Source organism: Trichomycterus rosablanca, chromosome 18, assembly GCF_030014385.1.
Source record: "Trichomycterus rosablanca isolate fTriRos1 chromosome 18, fTriRos1.hap1, whole genome shotgun sequence".
NCBI lineage: Eukaryota > Metazoa > Chordata > Actinopteri > Siluriformes > Trichomycteridae > Trichomycterus > Trichomycterus rosablanca.
Window position 1 is genome coordinate 24,929,899 of NC_086005.1, and position 21,825 is coordinate 24,951,723.

General features: G+C 37.5%; 2 protein-coding genes and 3 non-coding genes across 5 annotated transcripts; all 5 read left to right on the forward strand.

Moving 5' to 3' along the window:
- The first annotated feature begins 2,128 nt into the window (after nt 1-2,128).
- On the forward strand, nt 2,129-8,954 carry LOC134332230 (cytotoxic and regulatory T-cell molecule). The gene is made up of 14 exons (XM_063013790.1): nt 2,129-2,180; nt 4,264-4,407; nt 4,542-4,688; nt 4,996-5,115; nt 5,451-5,612; nt 5,923-6,021; nt 6,187-6,285; nt 6,402-6,485; nt 6,650-6,721; nt 6,946-7,053; nt 7,637-7,720; nt 8,218-8,373; nt 8,480-8,572; nt 8,685-8,954. Exons 1-14 carry the CDS (start codon nt 2,129-2,131, stop codon nt 8,834-8,836), a joined length of 1,572 nt encoding a protein of 523 aa, XP_062869860.1. The 3' UTR covers nt 8,837-8,954.
- A 6,139-nt stretch (nt 8,955-15,093) lies between these two features.
- Nucleotides 15,094-21,557, forward strand: hspa8 (heat shock protein 8). The gene is made up of 9 exons (XM_063014565.1): nt 15,094-15,192; nt 15,945-16,154; nt 18,635-18,840; nt 18,918-19,070; nt 19,277-19,832; nt 20,037-20,239; nt 20,443-20,641; nt 20,794-21,026; nt 21,123-21,557. The coding sequence occupies exons 2-9, from the start codon at nt 15,950-15,952 to the stop codon at nt 21,309-21,311; spliced, it is 1,944 nt and encodes a 647-aa protein (XP_062870635.1). The 5' UTR covers nt 15,094-15,192; nt 15,945-15,949; the 3' UTR covers nt 21,312-21,557.
- On the forward strand, nt 19,114-19,209 carry LOC134332979 (small nucleolar RNA SNORD14). Its single transcript, XR_010015326.1, has one exon. It is a non-coding gene; the product is annotated as a small nucleolar RNA SNORD14 (small nucleolar RNA).
- On the forward strand, nt 19,872-19,967 carry LOC134332980 (small nucleolar RNA SNORD14). Its single transcript, XR_010015327.1, has one exon. It is a non-coding gene; the product is annotated as a small nucleolar RNA SNORD14 (small nucleolar RNA).
- LOC134332981 (small nucleolar RNA SNORD14) lies at nt 20,277-20,372 on the forward strand. The gene has a single exon (XR_010015328.1). It is a non-coding gene; the product is annotated as a small nucleolar RNA SNORD14 (small nucleolar RNA).
- Nucleotides 21,558-21,825: the final 268 nt, after the last annotated feature.

Here is a 21,825-nt window from a genome sequence, read left to right on the forward strand (position 1 = left end):
GTTGTTAGAAATGTAACTTGGCATGATTAAACAAACATCTAATATAGTTTAAGTTACACTGTGTTTGACAGTTAATTTATAATGTGTCATGTTCACCAATATTAAGATAGTAGTTATATAAATCCCTAAAGTAACAAAGACTTTTAAATCACTAGTCACTAGCTTGTAAAAACAATTATCGTACAAAAGAACCGTAACCCCTAAGTAACAATAACTTTTATCTATTCGATTTAGTTCATCAGTGGTTGTTTCTAACTCTTATCTCTCACAGATCGGATACAGTCATTGATTGTATCACTAAACCATGGCGCTTTTTTACCACTCACATGCTTGTAGTTGTGAAGGAGGAATTAATCATGTGTGTCTATGACTGTAAATGGCAAAGACCATGTAAAAGATGTGGCCATGTAATTCAGATATTTTTCCATCTTAATTTTATCTAGTACCTACCTAAAAATCAGCCTAAAAGCACTATAGCTGGTTGTTGGTCTAGGCTTATTTTTGCTGCAAAATGTTAATCTGTTTCTGGTTTAGATAGAGTAGTGATGGCTTTATAATAGATAAGCACTGGTTTAGGCCAGATAGTTATAATCCAAACCAAAAACAGAGCAATAGTTTTGTAGCAGAAATGTGAGAGCTCAAAGAAAATTCCATTAGAATTTTATTCAATACAAATTAAATCAAAATATCAGATATTTGTCATTGTAGGCTGTTAAAAAACCCAATGTTTATTGTTTTATTAGGATTTTAACGTCATGTTTTACACTTTGTTTACATTCATGACAGGAACGGTAGTTACTCTTTACACATGGTTCATCAGTTCACACAGTTTACCTCACTTGCACGTCTTTGGACTGTGGGAGGTAACCGGAGCACCCAGATTAAACCCACGCAGAAACAAGGAGAACATGTAAACTCCTCACAGAACCGCCCCACCTGGGGATCGAACCCAGGACCTTCTTGCTGTGAGGCGACACAGCTACCCACCGAGCCACCATGCAAAAAACCTAATGGGATGCTAGAATAATATGACATTTTTAATAAATAGTTTTAATAAATCGTCACAAAACCTATACGACTACCTATATTAGGCAGTGAGTGTGTCATATTGCTGACGTAAGTTTGAGTTAAAAGTTAATAATTATTTTTAGACCATAAATTATTTTAAAAAAGTATTTTTCCAGTAATAAACAAAGGTTTCTTAAACATACTGTATTGTGGACTAAATGTAATGTTTATAATTACTGTTTTTTTAGAAACACGTGCACTTTTAGCACTTGTTAATAGATGTAGAGATAAACGCTGTTTTCCTTTTCATGCACAATGTGTATTAATCCTCCACTAGTCTTTTTATCAGTGGACACTTTTCACTGAAATGCTATTGAAAAACTATTCTCCTCCCAGCATTGACAGTGAGGTGTTTAAAAATCCCAACAACACTGCACTTTTAAAACAGAAAGAGAAAGTTGTAAAATTTAAGCCTCTAAAATAGCCATGTAAAAAATGAATTCCTGAATGGAAAGTCCCTCTTAAGCTGTACACACAGTAATAAATAAATATTATTGTAGTAGTAAGAAAAATATAGTTAACCGCTATGGACAAAATTCCAAAATCTCACTAGTAAAAGAAGTGCATGCAGTTGCTTGATTTGTTTCAAGGTAATCTACAGACATTAAATACTTAGATTTACTGTCATTTATTATTTGTGTGTCCTCTTTTAAGAAGTTTTAGGAACATAGGATTCTGGAAGCAAACTATACGAATGACCCCACCGTGTCTAAAACTTTTTATGTGTTTTATCCTTGGAATACAATATAGCTTTGAAGATTTTTCTTTTCACAGAGTATACAAACATAAGGCATTTAAGTAAAATAGTTATGTTGTGCTAGTTGAAACTGATCCTAATATAGGCTTAAGCCAAAAAATCCCAACATGGTCATAGTTCTATTTTCTTAGTATCATGTAATGGTCAGTATAGTAAAAAAGTTGTGGCCAAAATACCCACAAAGTTAAAAAACAGATACATGGGTAAGTGGGACTTCCATTACATTTGGTGATGTCACGGAATTGTTAGTGTTCATAAAAGCAGCAACAGAGGAAGTCAGCTTCAGACCTCAATACTTTCACTATGCAGAATACACAGAGCTTATATATCTGCCTTCTCTGGTTGGTTACAGGAGGTATGTAAAAATAATTATTCCTTTTATTATAATATTAATGTTAATGTATTAACTATATGCTCATGTTAAAAACGAAAGGCAGTGTATCCCAGCATCCCAACTATTAAGTGTTTTACACAACCTGTGTATCTGTTATCAGGTCATCGTTGTTCAAGAGTTGATACTAAAAAGTCCTGTTAGGTATTATTAATGCTATGATAGTAAAATAATAATCACATCTTTATTCTTACAGTTTTGCTTTTAATCAGTAAGAAATCATCTATTCCGTGGCTGACAAGACAAAAACAGTTGTTGTATCTATTCAGTGTATTTTTTTACTGAAATTTCTCCACTAAACACTAAATAAAATATAATGTTTTATCATTTATTAACTTGTTCCTTAGATCAGGGCACAATGCGAGAATACACCCTAAACAATGTACCAAACTCACTTTTACGTACTTGTTTAAAATGAGGGATGATTTAAAGCAGTCAGTCAGATCTGTATTTCTTTGTATTTTTCTGGTGTGTGGGGAATCCAGGGTACTCAGATGAAACCCATACAAACATAAGGAGAACCTGTAGTGTCACACAGTGACTGAAAGCAGAGATGGAACCCAGATCCCATATTGATCATATGATAGTATTAATACTAAATGAAAGAGAGAATAAATATGAGCAACAGAAAACAAATGCATGGTTTGAATACACTTTATATCTCCATTTTCAACAGTATTACACTGAACTAAATTACTTTTTTAGAACGAATCTTAATTTGTATAGACAAAAATAAAGATTTGTTAACCGGATACCGGAACAAATGTAACTAATCAGTAACTAAATGAATATATTAAGTGTCTGATACAAGATAGTTACTATTTGACAAATATACAGCAATTTATATATATACAATATATGTTGTATAATTGCTGGCAGGTCAGTTTATAAGAATATTTGTAACTAACTACATGTAACAGAAAAATTTATTTATTTTTATTTTTATTCTTTTTTGTATGGAATTTCTCCAAACTTACAATATTTTAACACTCAAATTAGAGGTAGTTCAGAAATAGCTAACAAAAAGGATTTTTTTAAAATCATATAATCAAAATAATCTATTAATTATCTATTATTATTATTACAAGCATCAAGTATTTTACTCCAAACTACTAAACTGTAACACTGAACTATGAGATGTTTAATAGTAAAAAAAGATTGACAGGCATCCAACAGCAGAAATATGAAAAAAAAATGGTATGATCTTTAAATTTAGGTCTCCCACTGGCCTACACCTACAGTTCACTTTATAGGTCAGAATTGTTGATCACCCACACTTCTCCACTGCGCAAGAGTTAATTCATTACACCTACAGCAAGCTGGAGTGTACTGTAGTGTACCTTAGATGTCAACACATCAACGTTTCCTGTTTCTCTGTGTGAACGTCTGCTTCTTAGCTGCCAAGTTCTCACCGCAATCAAATATAAATCGACCACTTTCAGTTTACACTTACACAGTCACCCTCTCCTTCCTGCCTGCAGCCCCCCTTATGGAGAATTTAGGTAGCATTATGAGTCAGTGTTGAGTGAGTGTATGTTACCTGCCCCCTTATCTTCCATTTAGAAGTGTCATTTTTACTTTTACTAGCCCACTCTTAGATTCTTACAGTGTGATCAACCTTTTAAACTGACCATATGTGGCAAGGACAGCCAGTCCATTTTGTATCTCCAGTTCACCTAACTTACATGTCTTTGGTTTGTGGGAGGAAACTGGAGCTCCCAGAGTAAAACCCAAGCAAGGAAAAACATGCAAAATCCACACAGAAAGGACACAGACTGCTCCACCTGGGAACTGAACCAGGACCTTATTTCTGTGAGGTGACAGTGGTACCCACCGAGCCACCCATGGTGCATTGTCCATTGTGTTTTTTTTGTTGTGCTGGCTCAGATTCTTCCTATAATAAGACAAAGTAGCTAGTAAAATTGAATAAATGAATGAATAAATGTGGCAAGTAGTACATTGCTAAGATGCTGTAGGTTATCTTGACTTGACAGGTTTATGAGTTTGAATATTTAGTTAATTATCAGACTTGCTGTTTGTTTTACAGGCATAACACTGTGCTTGGCAGGAAGGCAAAATATACTAATGGATGGACAAACATTGACTCTGACCTGCCCGATAAATACGACATATACAGGTGTGGAATGGAGAAACCCACTTGGCCATAACATGTTCCTTAACAAGGAAAATGGTAAGATCCATTGTGTAACTTTTATTATGTTACTTTTATTAATTCTTATTTTAGAAATAATAAAAATATACTCGTCTGTCAATTGAACACAATATAATTGTAAATATTTCTGTCTTCTGTGTTCATCCACATAGACAATAGGATCAAGTTTGTGTCTTCAACAAGGGAAGAATTTGCAGTACAAATATCTAATGTCACCTTTACGGATGAAGGTGTTTACAGGTGTCTAATTTACAGCAACACAAGAGTTTTAAGGAAACGAATTAGAGTAATTGTTCTAAGTAAGTATTATCATGCTTTTATTCTTATTTGTTTTCATTGTTGCAGTGTTAAATTTGAATCCTGGAGCCTGTGCTACATTTATGCATTTGCATCTTAACCTGATCATTGTATATTAGGTTTCACTTGATATACTTAATACCTGAATAAATAAGGGAACTGTAAAACTAAGTATCTGGCTATTAGTGACCCTCCAAGATTGAAGTTTGTATTGATGTAAAATGGTAGTCATGACTGTGGATTTAATTGTAGACACAAGGTACTTGCCAAATGAGAAAAAAACTAACATTTTAATTATTGAAATTGTAGGTGCTCCAAAGCTGGAAAAAGAGGAACATATGGATAAAACAGTGGTTAAATGTTCAACTTCAGCAAATAGCAGTGGAATCAGACTGTCATGGTTGATGGACAAAGACCTAGAAGTTGAGGGTAAGTGAAAATTTTAAAATTTTTATAATATTAAAATTTTTATCCTTACACTCAATAATCTGTCATTTCATATAGAGTGCCATTCAAATTTTAACTCTGCTATAACGGTAAATAGGGAAATATAGAGTAGGGAAGTATTTTTTTAACCGAAAGGCACCATATTGCATGTGTGACTCAAATCCACCCACCCACCCACCCACTGTTCTCTGTATAACCGACAAATAACCTGATACAGTCAGTCAAGATTGGAGAAGGATCCTAGGAACTTGGGTTTGATATAGTTGCTTGTCACAAGATTACAGACTCATTTCCTAAAAATATATATTTTTTTACAGCTCTTCACACAACCTATGTGCCAGACAATGGAACAAAGCACACTGCTATCAGTCACCTGCATGTGAAGACACATCGGAGAGTAACTACAGTAAAGTGCTTGGTCAGATATCCAAGCCTGCATGGTTTCACACTGAATGCCTCCATCAACCTGGAAAACTATGGTAAAAACATGTTACATCATTAAAGCATGACCTAAATAGGCATTTTAGCAAAAATAGGAAATGAAATATTCTAGGGGATTTTGTGTGGTTTTGGACTTTAGAGAAAGCACAGTTCACAGCATGGACTCTCTGGTAGTTTCCCCATTTATCTTGCTTTCAACACAAATCACATGAATACAACTTCTTTGAAACAGCAGTGTTTTTCTCCCAGAAGTAAAACCCACAGTGTGAATAAATATCACTCCTTATATGTAAATATGTTGCATATGTAAGTTGCACTGATGAAGTTATGTGGATTTTTTTTACGCAGATATTGATGAATCTCCCACATCTGCATATCCCAGTTATACAATTAAATCAACAAAGGTGCTGATCACTCATAAACCCTCCACTTATTTAGGCAGCACAAGTAAGTGTTTTTCAAACATGTACCACTTTATTTTATTTGTGATGAATACATTTGTAGTGTAAATCACTACTATCCACATATATAACGTGTATGTAAAAGTGTATGTAAACACGTGGTTTGGATTGTACATCAATTTACTGATGACATGTTTAATCATTTATGCAGGTGAGAAAGCATCACCTACACCAGAAAATCCTCTTACAACATTAAGATCAACAGAGACACCGGTTATTTCAACACTACTTCCACATTTTAGCAGTACAAGTAAGATCAAGTGCTTAACTTATAACTGCTGTACCTTCTAAAGAATAGTGTTTTGTATAAGCAGTTATATTATTACTGTTAATATTATTATTTATAATTATTTTGTATTTTTTCAGCATACACTATTGGTCATTCAGATACAGAAACCCCAAACACCCAAGAGACTGAAGTACACACTGCTGTGTACAATGACACAAACGGTAAGAGAGGCACAAGAACCTATTTACACTAGCTTAACAGAAAACCAAAAATTATGTTTATATGAACTATTCAGACATAATAAAAGCTTTATTTTGAACCACTGTGTAAAATATACAAAGTCTGTCTTCCATACTAATCTACAATCTGAAATGTTTTATTGCAGTATATGACACCACTGAATCGTCTGGAACAACAGAGGTTACAAATGCCTACACAATCTCATCAAACAGTACTGGTGAGTAATGATGGCCAATTTGTGGATGAACCCTGCTTTAAATTAGTTCCTTTTGTAATACTGGGAATGCAAACTTTATTCTGTAATATTTAATTTCAATAAACTTATTTTTAGTTTTGTGTAAAATAATTATGTAAGAGTATGTAGGAGTAATTAAATATTATATAGCATATTTATAATGTATTACTGTTCCACAAACATTACAAATGCACTGTGTTTTGTAGCAGGTAATGAAACATCATTCACATCAGAATCCCAGTATCCCAGTACCACAGTTGAATCAACAAATACATCAGGACATCTGACACTTAGCCCAACTCCGAACAATACGAGTAAGCATGAGTGTTTTACTGTGTGTGTATGTGTGAGTAATTGTTTTAGACAATAACACAGATAATTTGTTACAGGTTAGCAACAAATGCATTCAGATATAAAATGTCAAACAAACTGAATTAAATGAAGTGTATGTACAACTTAGCCATCTATTGGTGGCTTTGCATATTACATGCAGTCTAAACTAGGGACTTTACATTTTTTGTGTCATTACAGTAAATAAAAGAAATAAATAGCTTGATTGTGCGTACAAAAATGAATTAAACAATAGAATTATTGATTAAATTCATTTAAATAAAAACTTTAATTTGTTATGGTAGTAAAAATTAATAGGGAAGTTTATCTTAACTCTTGACCCAAAGTAGAATAGTGTTTTAAGACCATAAAGACAATATAAATATGTTCACCTACAGTTATGAAGTACTATTGTATTTTATACATCAAACTATAGCTAATAAGACCCACTGGCTTCTCCTGAGTGTAAGTTAGGGAGTTATGTTTATTTGAATTGTCCAGAAATAATGTATGGAAAACATACAAAACCTTCCTTACTAATCTGCAGTCTAAAATGTTCTGTTGCAGTATATAACTCCACTGACTCCATATCTGGAATAACTACAGATGTCACATCATTAAATGTCAGCACAAGCTCATCAAACACTTCAGGTGAGCAAGTGGACTGCAATTACCAGCGAATGTTGGGCGCCATTTGGTGGCTATGTGTATAAGTATATACATATACTGTGTGTGTGTGTGTGTGTGTGTGTGTGTGTGTGTGTGTGTGAAAATGCTTTGCCAAACCTTAAAAACACGTTATGTCAGATATAGTAAAATATGTATGGATGCAAATTAGGGAGGCACATTTTGAGCATTAAAATACCAGCCTGTGTGTAGAGATCTGTGCTACTGCTCTTGATTCAAGTAAACAGTCAGCTGTTGAAAATGAATCAACAGTATTAATCTAACAATGAATTATTTGTCAGTTAATCTATTAATTATTAACGTCATTTGTCAACCACCCCAGCTACTTCTTGTGTACCATTTAAATTAGTATTGGCACTAATCCTTCCTACAATTTCATTCATGCATATAATAGGCTGTTTAGGCTGCATAGGCATAAAAGTATTTTGACTAATGACATTTTATATCTTTTGTATTTACAGTAATAAAAAATGGGAACGGAAATGAGCACAGAAGAAGTGAAAATGGAAACTCTGTGTTGCTTGTGCTGCTGGTCACATGCCTCATCATCTGCCTGATCATAGTACTGGCTTTCTTTTTGCTTCGCCTTAGGAAAGCACACAATACTTGGAAAAAAGGTAACTAACATATGGAACATTCTCTACTACTATGACCTGAATACATTTGTTATTTTGTGCTGGCTTTTGGCCAACACCCCACCCACAATACTTTCTTTAACTACAGAGAATGAAGACTTCGATCAGTCAGTGGAGAGCAGCAAATCAAAGTCCAGCAATGAAGAAAAGCAGAAACAAAACCAGCAACGAAAAGGACCAGGTAGAGTTTTTAGATTGCTTAACAATAGTCAGTTGATAGATTTCTTAACTTTCTGCCCAAAATTATGAGTCTGTTGCTGAAATTATGAATAAATACTTTACTCTTTTGTCAGGTATTTGGAATGTCAGTTTCACAAAGTACAAAGAGGACCCAGTAGAGAATGGAGCCGGGGCGACAGCTGCTTCTGTAGATGTCATTAATGAAAAGCCAGAACACTTAAATGGTAGTATAACCAAACCCAACATTAAAGAGACAGAACTGTGAATTATTCTACAGTTTAATCTCAAAATGATGGAAGCCCATAGGTGCTTGAATGTTTAAATTGTAAAATAGATTGTATTTGTATGCACATTTTATGTTTGCATTTTTTTTTGTAAAAAAAAAAGCATAAACTATATTTTATAGGATTTTCAAAATATGTATATATTTTTATATTTTTACAATAAAATGTCATTTAAAATGATATGTGTTAAAGTGTTATGCTATATCTGGGGGGGGCTGTTGAGGCCTTGCAAAGGATTGGCATACAGTTTGGGGTTACTGCATTGCACCCAGTGATTCCAGGGAAATCAGACCCACTGCAACCCTGACTAGGATAAAGCAATGGTAAAACATGAAAATGAAATAAAAAAGTAGGAAAAGCAGGACAGGGTATTACTGATAATCCTTTTGGAAGAAGTAGTACATTTTGTGAAATAAGTGCAAATGTGCCAGTATTTTTGACCATGTGTTCCTTCCTAACAGCACATGCATTACAAATTTTTTTCTGAAATGTAATGCGTAAACACCAAGGAAGAGAAAGACAACAAGGAGAAAGAGAAAACAACTGGAAAGCAAATAAATATTTAAAAATGTGGCAGAGATAATGAACTGTTAACAGTAAAATTTTCAGTTACAGGAACTCCTCTTGGGGAGGTAATGTCTCAGTCTAAAATTTCAGTTTTACTGGAAATTACTGGAAATTACTTTTAGTCCTTACAATCTGTAATTTCATAACATATTTCTACTAAGTTTTACAAATTAAAGTGTACACTTTTAAAATTAGAAAGTTTTCAAAATGTTTACATATTAGAACAAAAAAACTAATATAATTCATTTTAAAACATTAATTCATCATTAATTTTGAATGATAAGTGGAACACCTCTGGCAGAGCTCCAGTTTACTTAGCAATAAACACTGTGCTATTTGGTTTGATACAGCAGTGCTGACAGTATGTCTAGGGTGTGTCTGGGTGTGTCCAGAGCCATAGATAGAGAGAGTTGATCTTAACAACCTTGATCTCGCCGCCAAGCGGTCAAGTGGTTCATGTTTGTTTGTTTGTTTATTAGGATTTTAACATCATGTTTTACACTTTTTGGTTACATTCATGACAGGAAACGGTAGTTTATCTGCACACAAAGTTCTTCAGTTCACAAGGTTATATCGAACACAGTCATGGACAATTTAGTATCTCCAATTCACTTGCATGTTTTTGGACTGTGGGAGGAAACCGGAGAACCCGGAGTAAACCCACGCAGGCATGGGGAGAACATGCAAACTCCACACAGAAAGGACCCAGACCACCCCACCTGGGGATCGAACCCAGGACCTTCTTGCTGTGAGGCGGCAGAGCTACCCACTTAGCCACCGTGCTGCCCCACATGGTTCATGTAACCCTCCAACAAACAAACCTGGCGCTGTCATGTTCTCCCCCGGGAGGGGACCGGCAGCAGTGAATGAAATATTAAACGCTAAATACAATTTCTGGGTATTTTCAACTGCCTTTACATTTACTGCATCTGCTTTAATGTCAGTTTGGTATATGAAGTGGAAGATTGATGTTTATAATGAATTGTTAATAGGTCGTTCTTGTTAAGTAGTAGAGACAATATACAGTACAGAGATTAAAGAGTTTTTTTTGTTTTGTTTTTGCATAAACTAATCTCCCTTCACTTTCCTGAGGATTCATAATAATAATAATTTTGGTTAAACACTAAGCCATGTGGCTGGATTCATAAGGTTTACCTGCACTAAATGAACAGATTCATAAACACACTACCGTACCTTTAACATTATAGTGCAGGTACATGAAATAGCATTAATTCATGTCTTATTTCATGAGTGATTAATAATTGATTCTTACATGTAATACATTAATGAATTCATTATGAATATGCACAAGTTCATTTTGTCTAATGTAAGTGGTGGACAAGGTACACAAACCATGCAGTTGAGTTAAAGTAGAGATGTCCAAGGTAAAATATTACTCCAGTAAAAGTAAAAATACTTTTTACCTCCACTTGAGTAAAGTACTAAAGTATTAACCTTCAAATGTACTTAAGTATGAAAGTAAAAGTAGCATGATTTATTATGGCTCTAATGTTTTATGATCATTTCTGTAACAAGACTCTTGATTAATCAACTCATTTTAGGTGCAAAGACTCTAGTGTCATTAATTAAGCTTAACTGACTAAGCTAAATTCGGTTATACCTATTAATTAAGATAAACATGTAACATTTAATGCTGATTAAATACTAAACAATAACAGGATTAAGTATATTAATGACATCAAATTCATTTTTTTTTTTTAAAACAAAGCACCATACAGCTGAAAATGCTTGCTAAGTAGTGGAAATCAGTGGCGGCTGCTGGTCTTTCAAAGAGGGGAAGCTCATTGTCGGCTTACATCATAAAATTTGTCAATTTATTGATATATAAATGTATAAATTCTCCCCTTTGTTAGTTTTCAAAAAAATGACATGAAATGGGTTGCAGCAGTTTGTCTTCCGACTTCACTCGCAAAATCTGCGATGGTACTGAAGCTCCCAGTGACAGCTGTCAATCAAAACGGGATTCAGCCTTTCGACTGATCCTCCAATCATCTTGCAGAAGCTCAGCGTCCAGACCCGCCCACAGCCCCATTCTCCCCCAGAGACGCTCAGCGTCCGGGGGCGGGACAAAATCGTGGCATTTATCCAATGACCGGCGAGTTTTGAAGTCCCGCCCATGCAGCCCCATAGAAGCAAAGAGACGCTCAGCGTCTGCGGGTAAATGCATTGACGCTCCGGGAACGTATGAGTTAAGTTAACAAAATCGAGTCGATTTGTGATAAGTAGCTGATTCTGAACGAACTCGTCTTCAAGATAAACGTGTTCTAACTCATTTGTAGTCAATGAAATGTTAACACAACTGTACATATTTGACCATTTAATTTTTGACATTTTAGGGGAAGCTGAGCTTCCCTTGCAGTCTTAGAGAAATCGCCACTGGTGGAAATGAATGGGGCTCTATGGGTTGTTTGGAACTTTTCAGAGCTCCACAACCCGGAAGCTGCACAAATAAAATATCCCGCCCCTTTACAACGGTTCCCTATGGGAGTGTCGCCACTCTCTACAGCTCTGGGTGTGTCTAGTTTTACCAAAGTATCTGTTATATATCATTGTTAAATGTTATCATGTTTATTTCCACTCCCGTGTCCATATGTATAGTGTTTCTCTAGAACATTATTATTATCCTAGCATTGTTTAAGTAACAATGTATTCACAGTATGATTATCTTATTAAAATATGAACATGCAAGGTTAGATCCTGGATTCCATTAGTTGTTCAAATGTAAATGGTTGAGTAAAAAAAAGCTTAAGCTTGCTGATGCGTAAGCAGTACTGAAAAGATTCAAGATTCAAGAGTTTTATTGTCATGTGCACAGAAGAACTAGCAGTTACACTGTACAATGAAATTCTTACTTTGTTCGTCCTCCAAACATCAATAAGTATTAAACATAAAACAAAATTAAACTAACAGAATATTACTAGAAAAAAACTTTTTTTAAAAATATATAATTTAAACTATAAAAAAACGTTTTATATACAGAGGAAAAAAAATAGAAATAAAATAAAATAAGGCAGTACAAAAGGCACATAGCAGCAGTTACATAAGGTGCAGAAATTATGCAGTGTTATACAGCATAAATACAGAAAAATACAGCAGCAGTCATTTAAATGTGCAATAGTGCATTGTAGAGAATGTACAATGTTCATGAGCTAAGTTGTGTATGTGATAGTCCGTGTTTGTTCACAAGCCTGACTGCTTGTGGGTAAAAACTGTTTGTCAGTCTTGTTGTTCTGGCTTTTAGGCTTCTGAAACGTTTGCCTGATGGCAGAGGAGTAAAGAGGTAGTTTTGGGGGTGTGTGCTGTCCTTAATTATGTTGTGGGCTCTCCTGACCACCCTGGTCTGATAAATGTCCTGTAGTGCAGGGTAGGACGTTCCAGAAATTCTTTGTGCAGTTTTTATTACACGCTGGAGTTCCTTCCTGTCCTCTGCAGTGCAGTTTCCATACCAGACTGTAATGGAGCTGGTAAGGACACTTTCCACCGTACATCTGTAGAAGTTGCTGAGAATTTTGGTTGACATGCCAAATTTTCTTAGTCTTCTTAGGAAGTACAGTCTCTGTTGAGACTTCTTAATGATATGGCGTGTGTTGCAGGACCAGGTGAGATCCTCGCTGATGTGCACACCCAGAAATTTGAAGGTTTTCACCTTCTCCACCACTGTTCCACCTATATACAGCGGTGTATGCTGTTCTCCTCTCCTCCTGGGGTCCACAATCAGTTCCTTTGTTTTGTTGATATTTAATGAAAGATTGTTGTTCTGACACCAGTCCTCAAGATCTGCTACCTCCCTCCTGTACGCCATCTCATCCCCCCCAGTAATAAGACCAATGACTGTGGTGTCATCAGCAAACTTAATAATACTGGTGGTGTTATAAGAGGCCACACAGTCATGTGTGAAGAGCGAGTACAGAAGAGGGCTCAGCACGCAGCCTTGAGGTGTCCCAATGTTTATGGTCTTTGTGCTGGATGTTCGAGTGCCAATCCTGACTGACTGAGATCGGTCAGATAGAAAATCTAGTATCCAGTTACAGAGGGTCGGTGTCAGTCCAAGGGTGTGGAGCTTTTCGGTGAGCCTGTGTGGGATGACTGTGTTGAACGCCGAGCTGTAGTCGATGAACAGCATTCTTACATATGTGTCCTTGCCTTCCAGATGTGAAAGGGCTGTGTGCATGGCTGTGCAGATTGCATCATCAGTGGATCTGTTTTGACGATATGCAAATTGTAGGGGGTCCAATGTGTCCGGAATGGCTTTTTGGATACGAGTCATGACTATCCTTTCAAAGCACTTCATTACGATAGGTGTGAGCGCAATGGGACGATAATCATTCAAGCAGGTTATTGTGTTTGTCTTTGGGAGTGGAACAATGGTGGTGGTCTTAAAGCAGGAAGGAACAGAGGCTTGCATAAGAGACAGGTTGAATATGTCTGCAAACACATCCGCCAGCTCTGATGAACAAACCTGTAGTGCACGTCCAGGAATGCTGTCTGGACCAGTTGCCTTCCTTGGGTTTACTCTCAGAAGCGCCCTGCGCACCTCCATCACAGACACAATGAGTGAAGCGTCCTGTGTGCTCTCTGTGGCTGGAACCTCTTTCAGTGGTTCGATGGTGAGGGCCTCAAAGCGCGCGTAGAACTCATTCAGCTCTTCGGTTAGTGATGGATTGCTGGTTGTGATATCTATGTTCCTCTGCTGGTAATCTGTGATGTGTTGCAAACCTTGCCACATGCGCCGGGAGTCCGTATTGATGTAATATCCCTCCAGCTTCTGTGTGTACTGTCTCTTGGCCCCTTTGATGGCTCTACGCAGGTCATATCTGGCCCTTTTGTAGTCCTCAGTGTTGCCTGAGACAAATAAGTTAAGATAAAAGTAAATGTAGTATTAAAATACATTAATTGAAAGTAGTAGCTTTAATACAAAATAATTTCTTATAAAACAACAAGTGTTCTACTTTAAAGTTGCCTATACCAACCTCATAAAAAATGAGTTTCAGTCAGTGAAGGTTTAAATAAAGTTTCTCATCCATGTTTGTTGTATTTCATGGGTTTTGCATTTAAATAAAGTAGAGAGATTTTAAGCTTTTTAGGAACAATGATATTAAAGTCACATGGAATGTAAATTATTTTTAGAAGTGTCACACTTCATGATATGTCTGCAACCCTGACTGGCATGCATTTGGACATGCAGTATTTTTTTTTTTTTTTTAAACATTAAAAAAATACAATAACTAATAAAAAAGTAAACGTTGGTGTGTTTGCACTGTATATGAGGAAGGATTCTACCGTAGATCTATTTTCTGTTTTAAACCTATCTAACTCTAACAACCATTTCACACTATGACCACCTCATGTTCTATGGGTTTCTAGAAGCTTCTATGGAATGGCGGTTCCTGCTACAATCTTGCTGCTCTGAGACCAGTTTGGGGGGGTTTATGCCTTTTATAAAGCAGCCGTTGTAGCTGGTTAAACTGATTTTTTTTATTTTCCGGGCCTCGAGGGGTTCTGCATGATGCAGCAAGCGCTGTAAGCCAATCAGATTGAGTGTATTGTGTGGGGAGGGGACAAAGAACTATTGAGGGCTGGTATTGGTTTTGACTGTGTGAGTCTGAGTTTCCATGAATGTGATTGGGTAAGATACCGGTAATATAAACGTCTTCTGGAACGTTCTTTCTTTCTCTGTTCAGCATCGAGGTTAGGCCGGCACCTCCTCAGAGTATCTGCAACTTCCATCCGCTTTGCTACATAAAACTTGGTAAGTTTAAGAAATATTATAATGTACTTTTATGTTGTAGTAGTTTTCTACCATTTTTGCGTTTTTGTTTTTTTAATTTTTTAAAGGTGTAGGGTTCTGATGTAGTAATTCTTTCGGTTGCTTGTGTGACCGTTGTGTGCTAGGGCCTAATTTGCATAAATGGTACTATCCTAAAATAACGACTTATTTTATACTTCTGTATGTAAACGTATTTTTACTTACTTGCCATGTTTAACATAATTACTAACGGATGCCTTATTCAAATGTAATGATTATCGTTTTAGCTACCGGTCTTTGTCTTTGAATATGTGTAGCTAATTATTCTCAATGCAAATCATTTTCGATAATCGATTTTCACTGAAAAATTCGATTCGACTTATTTTTCGTAAAATACATGTACATTTTGTTTAACCCTGGTTAGCTTTAATTTTAGTAGCACTGAGAAATGTTGTACAAGGCCAAAATCAAATTCCACTTTATTTCCACTGTGATGACTGTATAATCTAGCTATGAATATTATATTAAATTAAATTTAAAAGCTCTTTTGTTTAAAAAAGTCATTTTTGCCCTGCTGGGACGAACTACCAGATTGTTCGAGAAGGCCCGACCACGTGGTCCCTCATCGTTTCCGCTGCGGGCTTCCATTTTGTTTGTCGCTTGTCTGAGTCATTGATATCATTGATATCACTTCTTACTTTACAAGTCTTAATAGCTCTTTCTAACTACATTTATTTGAATCTTTTGTATTTCAGACAAGATGTCTAAGGGACCAGCCGTTGGCATCGACCTGGGGACCACCTACTCATGCGTTGGTGTCTTTCAGCATGGCAAAGTTGAAATTATTGCCAATGACCAAGGAAACAGAACCACACCAAGCTACGTCGCCTTCACCGACTCTGAAAGGTTGATTGGTGATGCAGCCAAGAACCAAGTGGCCATGAACCCCACCAACACAATCTTTGGTGAGTATAGTGTCTTGAACATGTAATTTTTGAAACATAAGAAATGGAAATTTTTTTGTGAATTAGATGGATAGATGGATAGATAGATAGATAGATAACTAACTTTATTAAACCCATAGGGAAAGTTGGTTATTACAGCAAATCCAGGTACATTAAAGCAAAAAGTACAAAGAATTAAAGTACACAAGTAATGTTGTACACAGTATGTAATTGAATAAATAAAATAAATGTAGTGTCATATAAAAAATGTAAGTCTTCTAGAATTAAAATTGTAGATGAGTTATGTAATGTGATATACTAAGTTGTTAAACCAAGTTATGTATGTATATTATATATTATACTAAGTTAAGTATTAAAGCAAGTCTGCATATGCCCAGTACGTTAAAAGAAACTCGATGCAATGCAGAAATAATCATTGATTTTCTCAAAGAAAGACACCCATGTATGTGTGTAAATACAAGACAGTAATACAATAAAACTACCATAACACCCTGCCGTGAATATCAAATCTGACGTGGCGTTATTATACAAAGAAAGCAGGTTCAAAACTCTTGGTGTTAACCTGCCAGTAATTTCAAAGTGATTTATGATGCCTAATTTAGCTGCTGATTTTTGGTACTGAAGTCTCACTAGATCTAGAACTCTTAGTAACTCACTAACGAAATATTAGCATACGATAGGATTGTTTTACCAGGTAAAAATACTGATCTATTTAGTATTATTGATGGCCTTTGTCGGATGGTATGGCTTTTCCTTGTGTTAACTTATCCTGGATGATGGGTAATATATATGTACAGGGTGGGCCATTTATATGGATACACCTAAATAAAATGGGAATGGTTGGTGATATTAACTTCCTGTTTGTGGCACATTAGTATATGGGAGGGGGAAAACTTTTCAAGATGGGTGGTGACCATGGTGGCCATTTTGGATCCAACTTTAGGTTTTTTCAATGGGAAGAGGGTCATGTGACACATCAAACTTGTTGAGAATTTCACAAGAAAAACAATGGTGTGCTTGATTTTAACGTAACTTTATTCTTTCATGAGTTATTTACAAGTTTCTGACCACTTATCAAATGTGTTCAAAGTGCTGCCCATTGTGTTGGATTGTCAATGCAACCCTCTTCTCCCACTCTTCACACACTGATAGCAACACCGCAGAAGAAATGCTAGCACAGGCTTCCAGTATCCGTAGTTTAAGGTGCTGCACATCTCGTATCTTCACAGCATAGACAATTGCCTTCAGATGACCCCAAAGATAAAAGTCTAAGGGGGTCAGATCAGGAGACCTTGGGGGCCATTCAACTGGCCCACGACGACCAATCCACTTTCCAGGAAACTGTTCATCTAGGAATGCTCGGACCCGACACCCATAATGTGGTGGTGCACCATCTTGCTGGAAAAACTCAGGGAACGTGCCAGCTTCAGTGCATAAAGAGGGAAACGCATCATGTAGCAATTTCAAATATCCAGTGGCCTTCAGGTTTCCATTGATGAAGAATGGCCCCACTATCTTTGTACCCCATATACCACACCATAACAATATCATATCAATTTTTGTGTTCCAACAGTCTTGGAGGGATCTATCCAATGTGGGTTAGTGTCAGACCAATAGCGGTGGTTTTGTTTGTTAACTTCACCATTCACATAAAAGTTTGCCTCATCACTGAACAAAATGTTCTGTGTAAACTGAGGGTCCTGTTCCAATTTTTGTTTTGCCCATTCTGCAAATTCAGTGCGCCGATCTGGGTCATCCTCGTTGAGATGCTGCAGCAGCTGGAGTTTGTAAGGGTGCCATTTGTGAGTAGCTAATATCCGCCGAAGGGATGTTCGACTGATGCCACTCTCCAGTGACATGCGGCGAGTGCTACGCTGTCGGCTCTTGCTGAATGAAGCTAGGACAGCCACTGATGTTTCTTCATTAGTGACAGTTTTCATGCGTCCACATTTTGGCAAATCCAACACTGAACCAGTTTCACGAAACTTGGCAAGCAGTTTGCTAACTGTAGCATGGGAGCTGGGTGGTCTCGTAGGGTGTCTTGCATTGAAATCTGCTGCAATGACCCGGGTACTGCGTTCACCAGACATCAACACAATTTCTATCCGCTCCTCACGTGTTAACCTCTGCGACATGTCAATGGCTGTAAACAAAGAGAAGCTTGTAAATAACTCATGAAAGAATAAAGTTATGTTAAAACCAAGCACACCATTGTTTTTCTTGTGAAATTCTCAATAAGTTTGATGTCACATGACCCTCTTCCCATTGAAAAAACTAAAGTTGGATCCAAAATGGCCGCCATGGTCACCACCCATCTTGAAAAGTTTTTCCCCTCCCATATACTAATGTGCCACAAACAGGAAGTTAATATCACCAACCATTCCCATTTTATTTAGGTGTATCCATATAAATGGCCCACCCTGTATATGTAGAAATCTACTGTGCATGTACTGAACTTGATTTTGACTGTTCTATTACAGATGCCAAGCGACTGATTGGCAGAAGGTTTGAAGATTCTGTGGTTCAGTCTGACATGAAGCACTGGCCATTTCAGGTGATCAGTGATGGCGGACGCCCTAAAGTGGAAGTGGAGTACAAAGGAGAGACTAAGAACTTCTACCCTGAGGAGATTTCCTCCATGGTGCTGGTTAAGATGAAGGAGATTGCCGAAGCCTACCTCGGAAAAGTATGTATATATAAAATGAGGCATGTGTAATTTGTTTTATTTGGATGGGTTATCTAATGTCCCGTCTGTTTTCCCAGACGGTCAACAATGCTGTAATTACTGTACCAGCTTACTTCAACGACTCTCAGCGTCAAGCCACCAAAGATGCCGGTACCATCTCTGGTCTTAATGTTCTGCGTATCATCAACGAGCCCACCGCTGCTGCCATTGCATATGGTCTTGACAAGAAGGTTGGTTTAACTTGATGTTTGATCTACTTGCTGTCTTAAGATTTCGCTGTGATGAAGTTTATTCCTTGCCATTCGTAGTTTCCACCAGAGGTCGAAAGACCAAAGATGGCCCAAGTACCTTCCTTGGATGTCTGAGCGAAATTGTAGTTTTATTCATTTTTTTACTTGTTTTTGGGCCTGTTTTAATTCATTCTACTCTTTTATAGGTTGGTGCTGAGAGGAATGTCCTGATCTTCGACCTTGGTGGTGGTACCTTCGATGTGTCCATCCTTACAATTGAAGATGGCATCTTTGAGGTAAAATCCACTGCTGGTGACACTCACCTGGGTGGTGAAGACTTCGATAACCGCATGGTAAACCACTTCATTGCCGAGTTCAAACGCAAACACAAGAAGGACATTAGCGACAACAAGAGAGCCGTTCGCCGTCTGCGCACTGCCTGTGAACGTGCCAAGCGCACCCTGTCCTCCAGCACCCAGGCCAGCATTGAAATCGACTCCCTGTATGAGGGTGTTGATTTCTACACCTCGATCACCAGAGCTCGCTTTGAGGAGCTCAATGCTGATCTCTTCCGTGGAACCCTGGACCCAGTTGAGAAGTCTCTCAGAGATGCCAAGATGGACAAAGCTCAAATCCACGACATTGTTCTGGTCGGTGGCTCTACTCGTATCCCCAAGATCCAGAAGCTTCTTCAGGACTTCTTCAATGGCAAGGAGCTCAACAAGAGCATCAACCCCGATGAGGCTGTGGCTTATGGAGCAGGTTAGTCAAAACAATCACAGCAACACTCCAGTTTAACATTTGCAATGATGAAGTTTATTCCTTGCCATTCGTAGTTTCCACCAGAGGTCGAAAGACCAAAGATGGCCCAAGTACCTTCCTTGGATGTCTGAGCGACTTTGTTTAATTACAAGAGAACAACCAGTTTGTCAAAGATCCCTAAATTTGTTTTTCCCTACCTTTCAGCTGTCCAGGCTGCCATCCTGTCTGGAGACAAGTCCGAAAATGTTCAGGATCTGCTGCTGCTAGATGTCACCCCTCTGTCTCTCGGTATTGAGACTGCCGGCGGAGTCATGACCGTTCTCATCAAGCGTAACACCACCATTCCAACCAAGCAGACCCAGACATTCACCACCTACTCTGACAACCAGCCTGGTGTGCTCATTCAGGTAGGAATAAAATACTTGTTCATCTCTTGTAATGTTATCGCTGTGATGAAGTTTATTCCTTGCCATTCGTAGTTTCCACCAGAGGTCGAAAGACCAAAGATGGCCCAAGTACCTTCCTTGGATGTCTGAGCGTTTTATCTAGTTTAACTGTTTAAAACCTGTTGGTGATCAGGTATAATGTAGGTTTTATGTTTTATTTTAAGGTTTATGAAGGTGAGCGTGCCATGACCAAGGACAACAATCTGCTGGGCAAGTTTGAGCTGACTGGAATCCCACCTGCACCTCGTGGAGTGCCCCAGATTGAGGTCACCTTTGATATTGATGCTAACGGCATTATGAATGTCTCCGCTGCGGACAAGAGCACTGGCAAGGAGAACAAGATCACCATCACCAATGACAAGGGTGAGTTGCATCAAAACACTTGTTCTTATGTAGTTTGTGCCGACCATTATTGGAACTATAATCGTATAATTTTGGGCCAAGCAAACCCGATCTTGCACAATAAATGATTAGCTTATATTAAAAGGGAAAGCTGACCTTGCACTTCATTTCAGGTCGCCTCAGCAAGGAGGACATCGAACGCATGGTGCAAGAGGCCGAGAAGTACAAGGCTGAGGATGATGTACAACGTGACAAGGTGTCTTCCAAGAATGGGCTGGAGTCCTATGCTTTTAACATGAAGTCCACTGTGGAGGATGAGAAACTGAAGGGTAAAATCAGCGATGAGGACAAGCAGAAAATCCTGGACAAATGCAATGAAGTCATCGGCTGGCTTGACAAGAATCAGGTAAAATGGATACCCATTAAAAAAAAATAATAATAATAAATCTGTTTGCCACAATCTTCTGATTTATGATTCTATTTGTATTTTTTTTACTTTTAGACTGCTGAGAGAGAGGAGTATGAGCATCATCAGAAGGAGCTGGAAAAGGTGTGCAACCCAATCATCACCAAACTGTACCAGGGTGCTGGAGGCATGCCAGACGGTATGCCAGGTGGTTTCCCAGGAGCTGGCGCTGGTGCTGCACCTGGTGGTGGATCTTCCGGTCCCACCATCGAGGAGGTCGATTAAGCCATTTCCGACATGCACTACCTCTGAAGTTTACTGAATTTGCCCTCTGTAGCTGGATTCCAAAGCTGGTTGTGTTTTGGCTTTTCTGCTACAGAGCGACTGCAGTGGGAAAAAGGGATTTAGGGATCTCATCACAAAAAACAGATTTTTTTACTGGAATGTTGCACAAATCTATTTATCATGAGGCTACAGAAGCCTTTAACTGCCTTGTTTCGCCTTCACATTAATAAAGAGAACTACTTCCCAGTCTTGTCTGCTTCTTTAAATACTTTTTATTTATTTATTAACTACACCACGCCGATCATGCCACAAATTATACACGTGCATAATGTGTTGTAAAACGCAAATAAAATTTATCATTTTTGGAAGGCAGCACTGGAACACTTCACAGGAAATTTCACACCCTTTAATTTAAGGACTGGTCTGTTTGCAGAGAATTACATTATTTATTACTCGGTGTATGAATCTTACTTCCTGACCAATGGTACAGTGTACATAGGTAAGTTATCAGGTT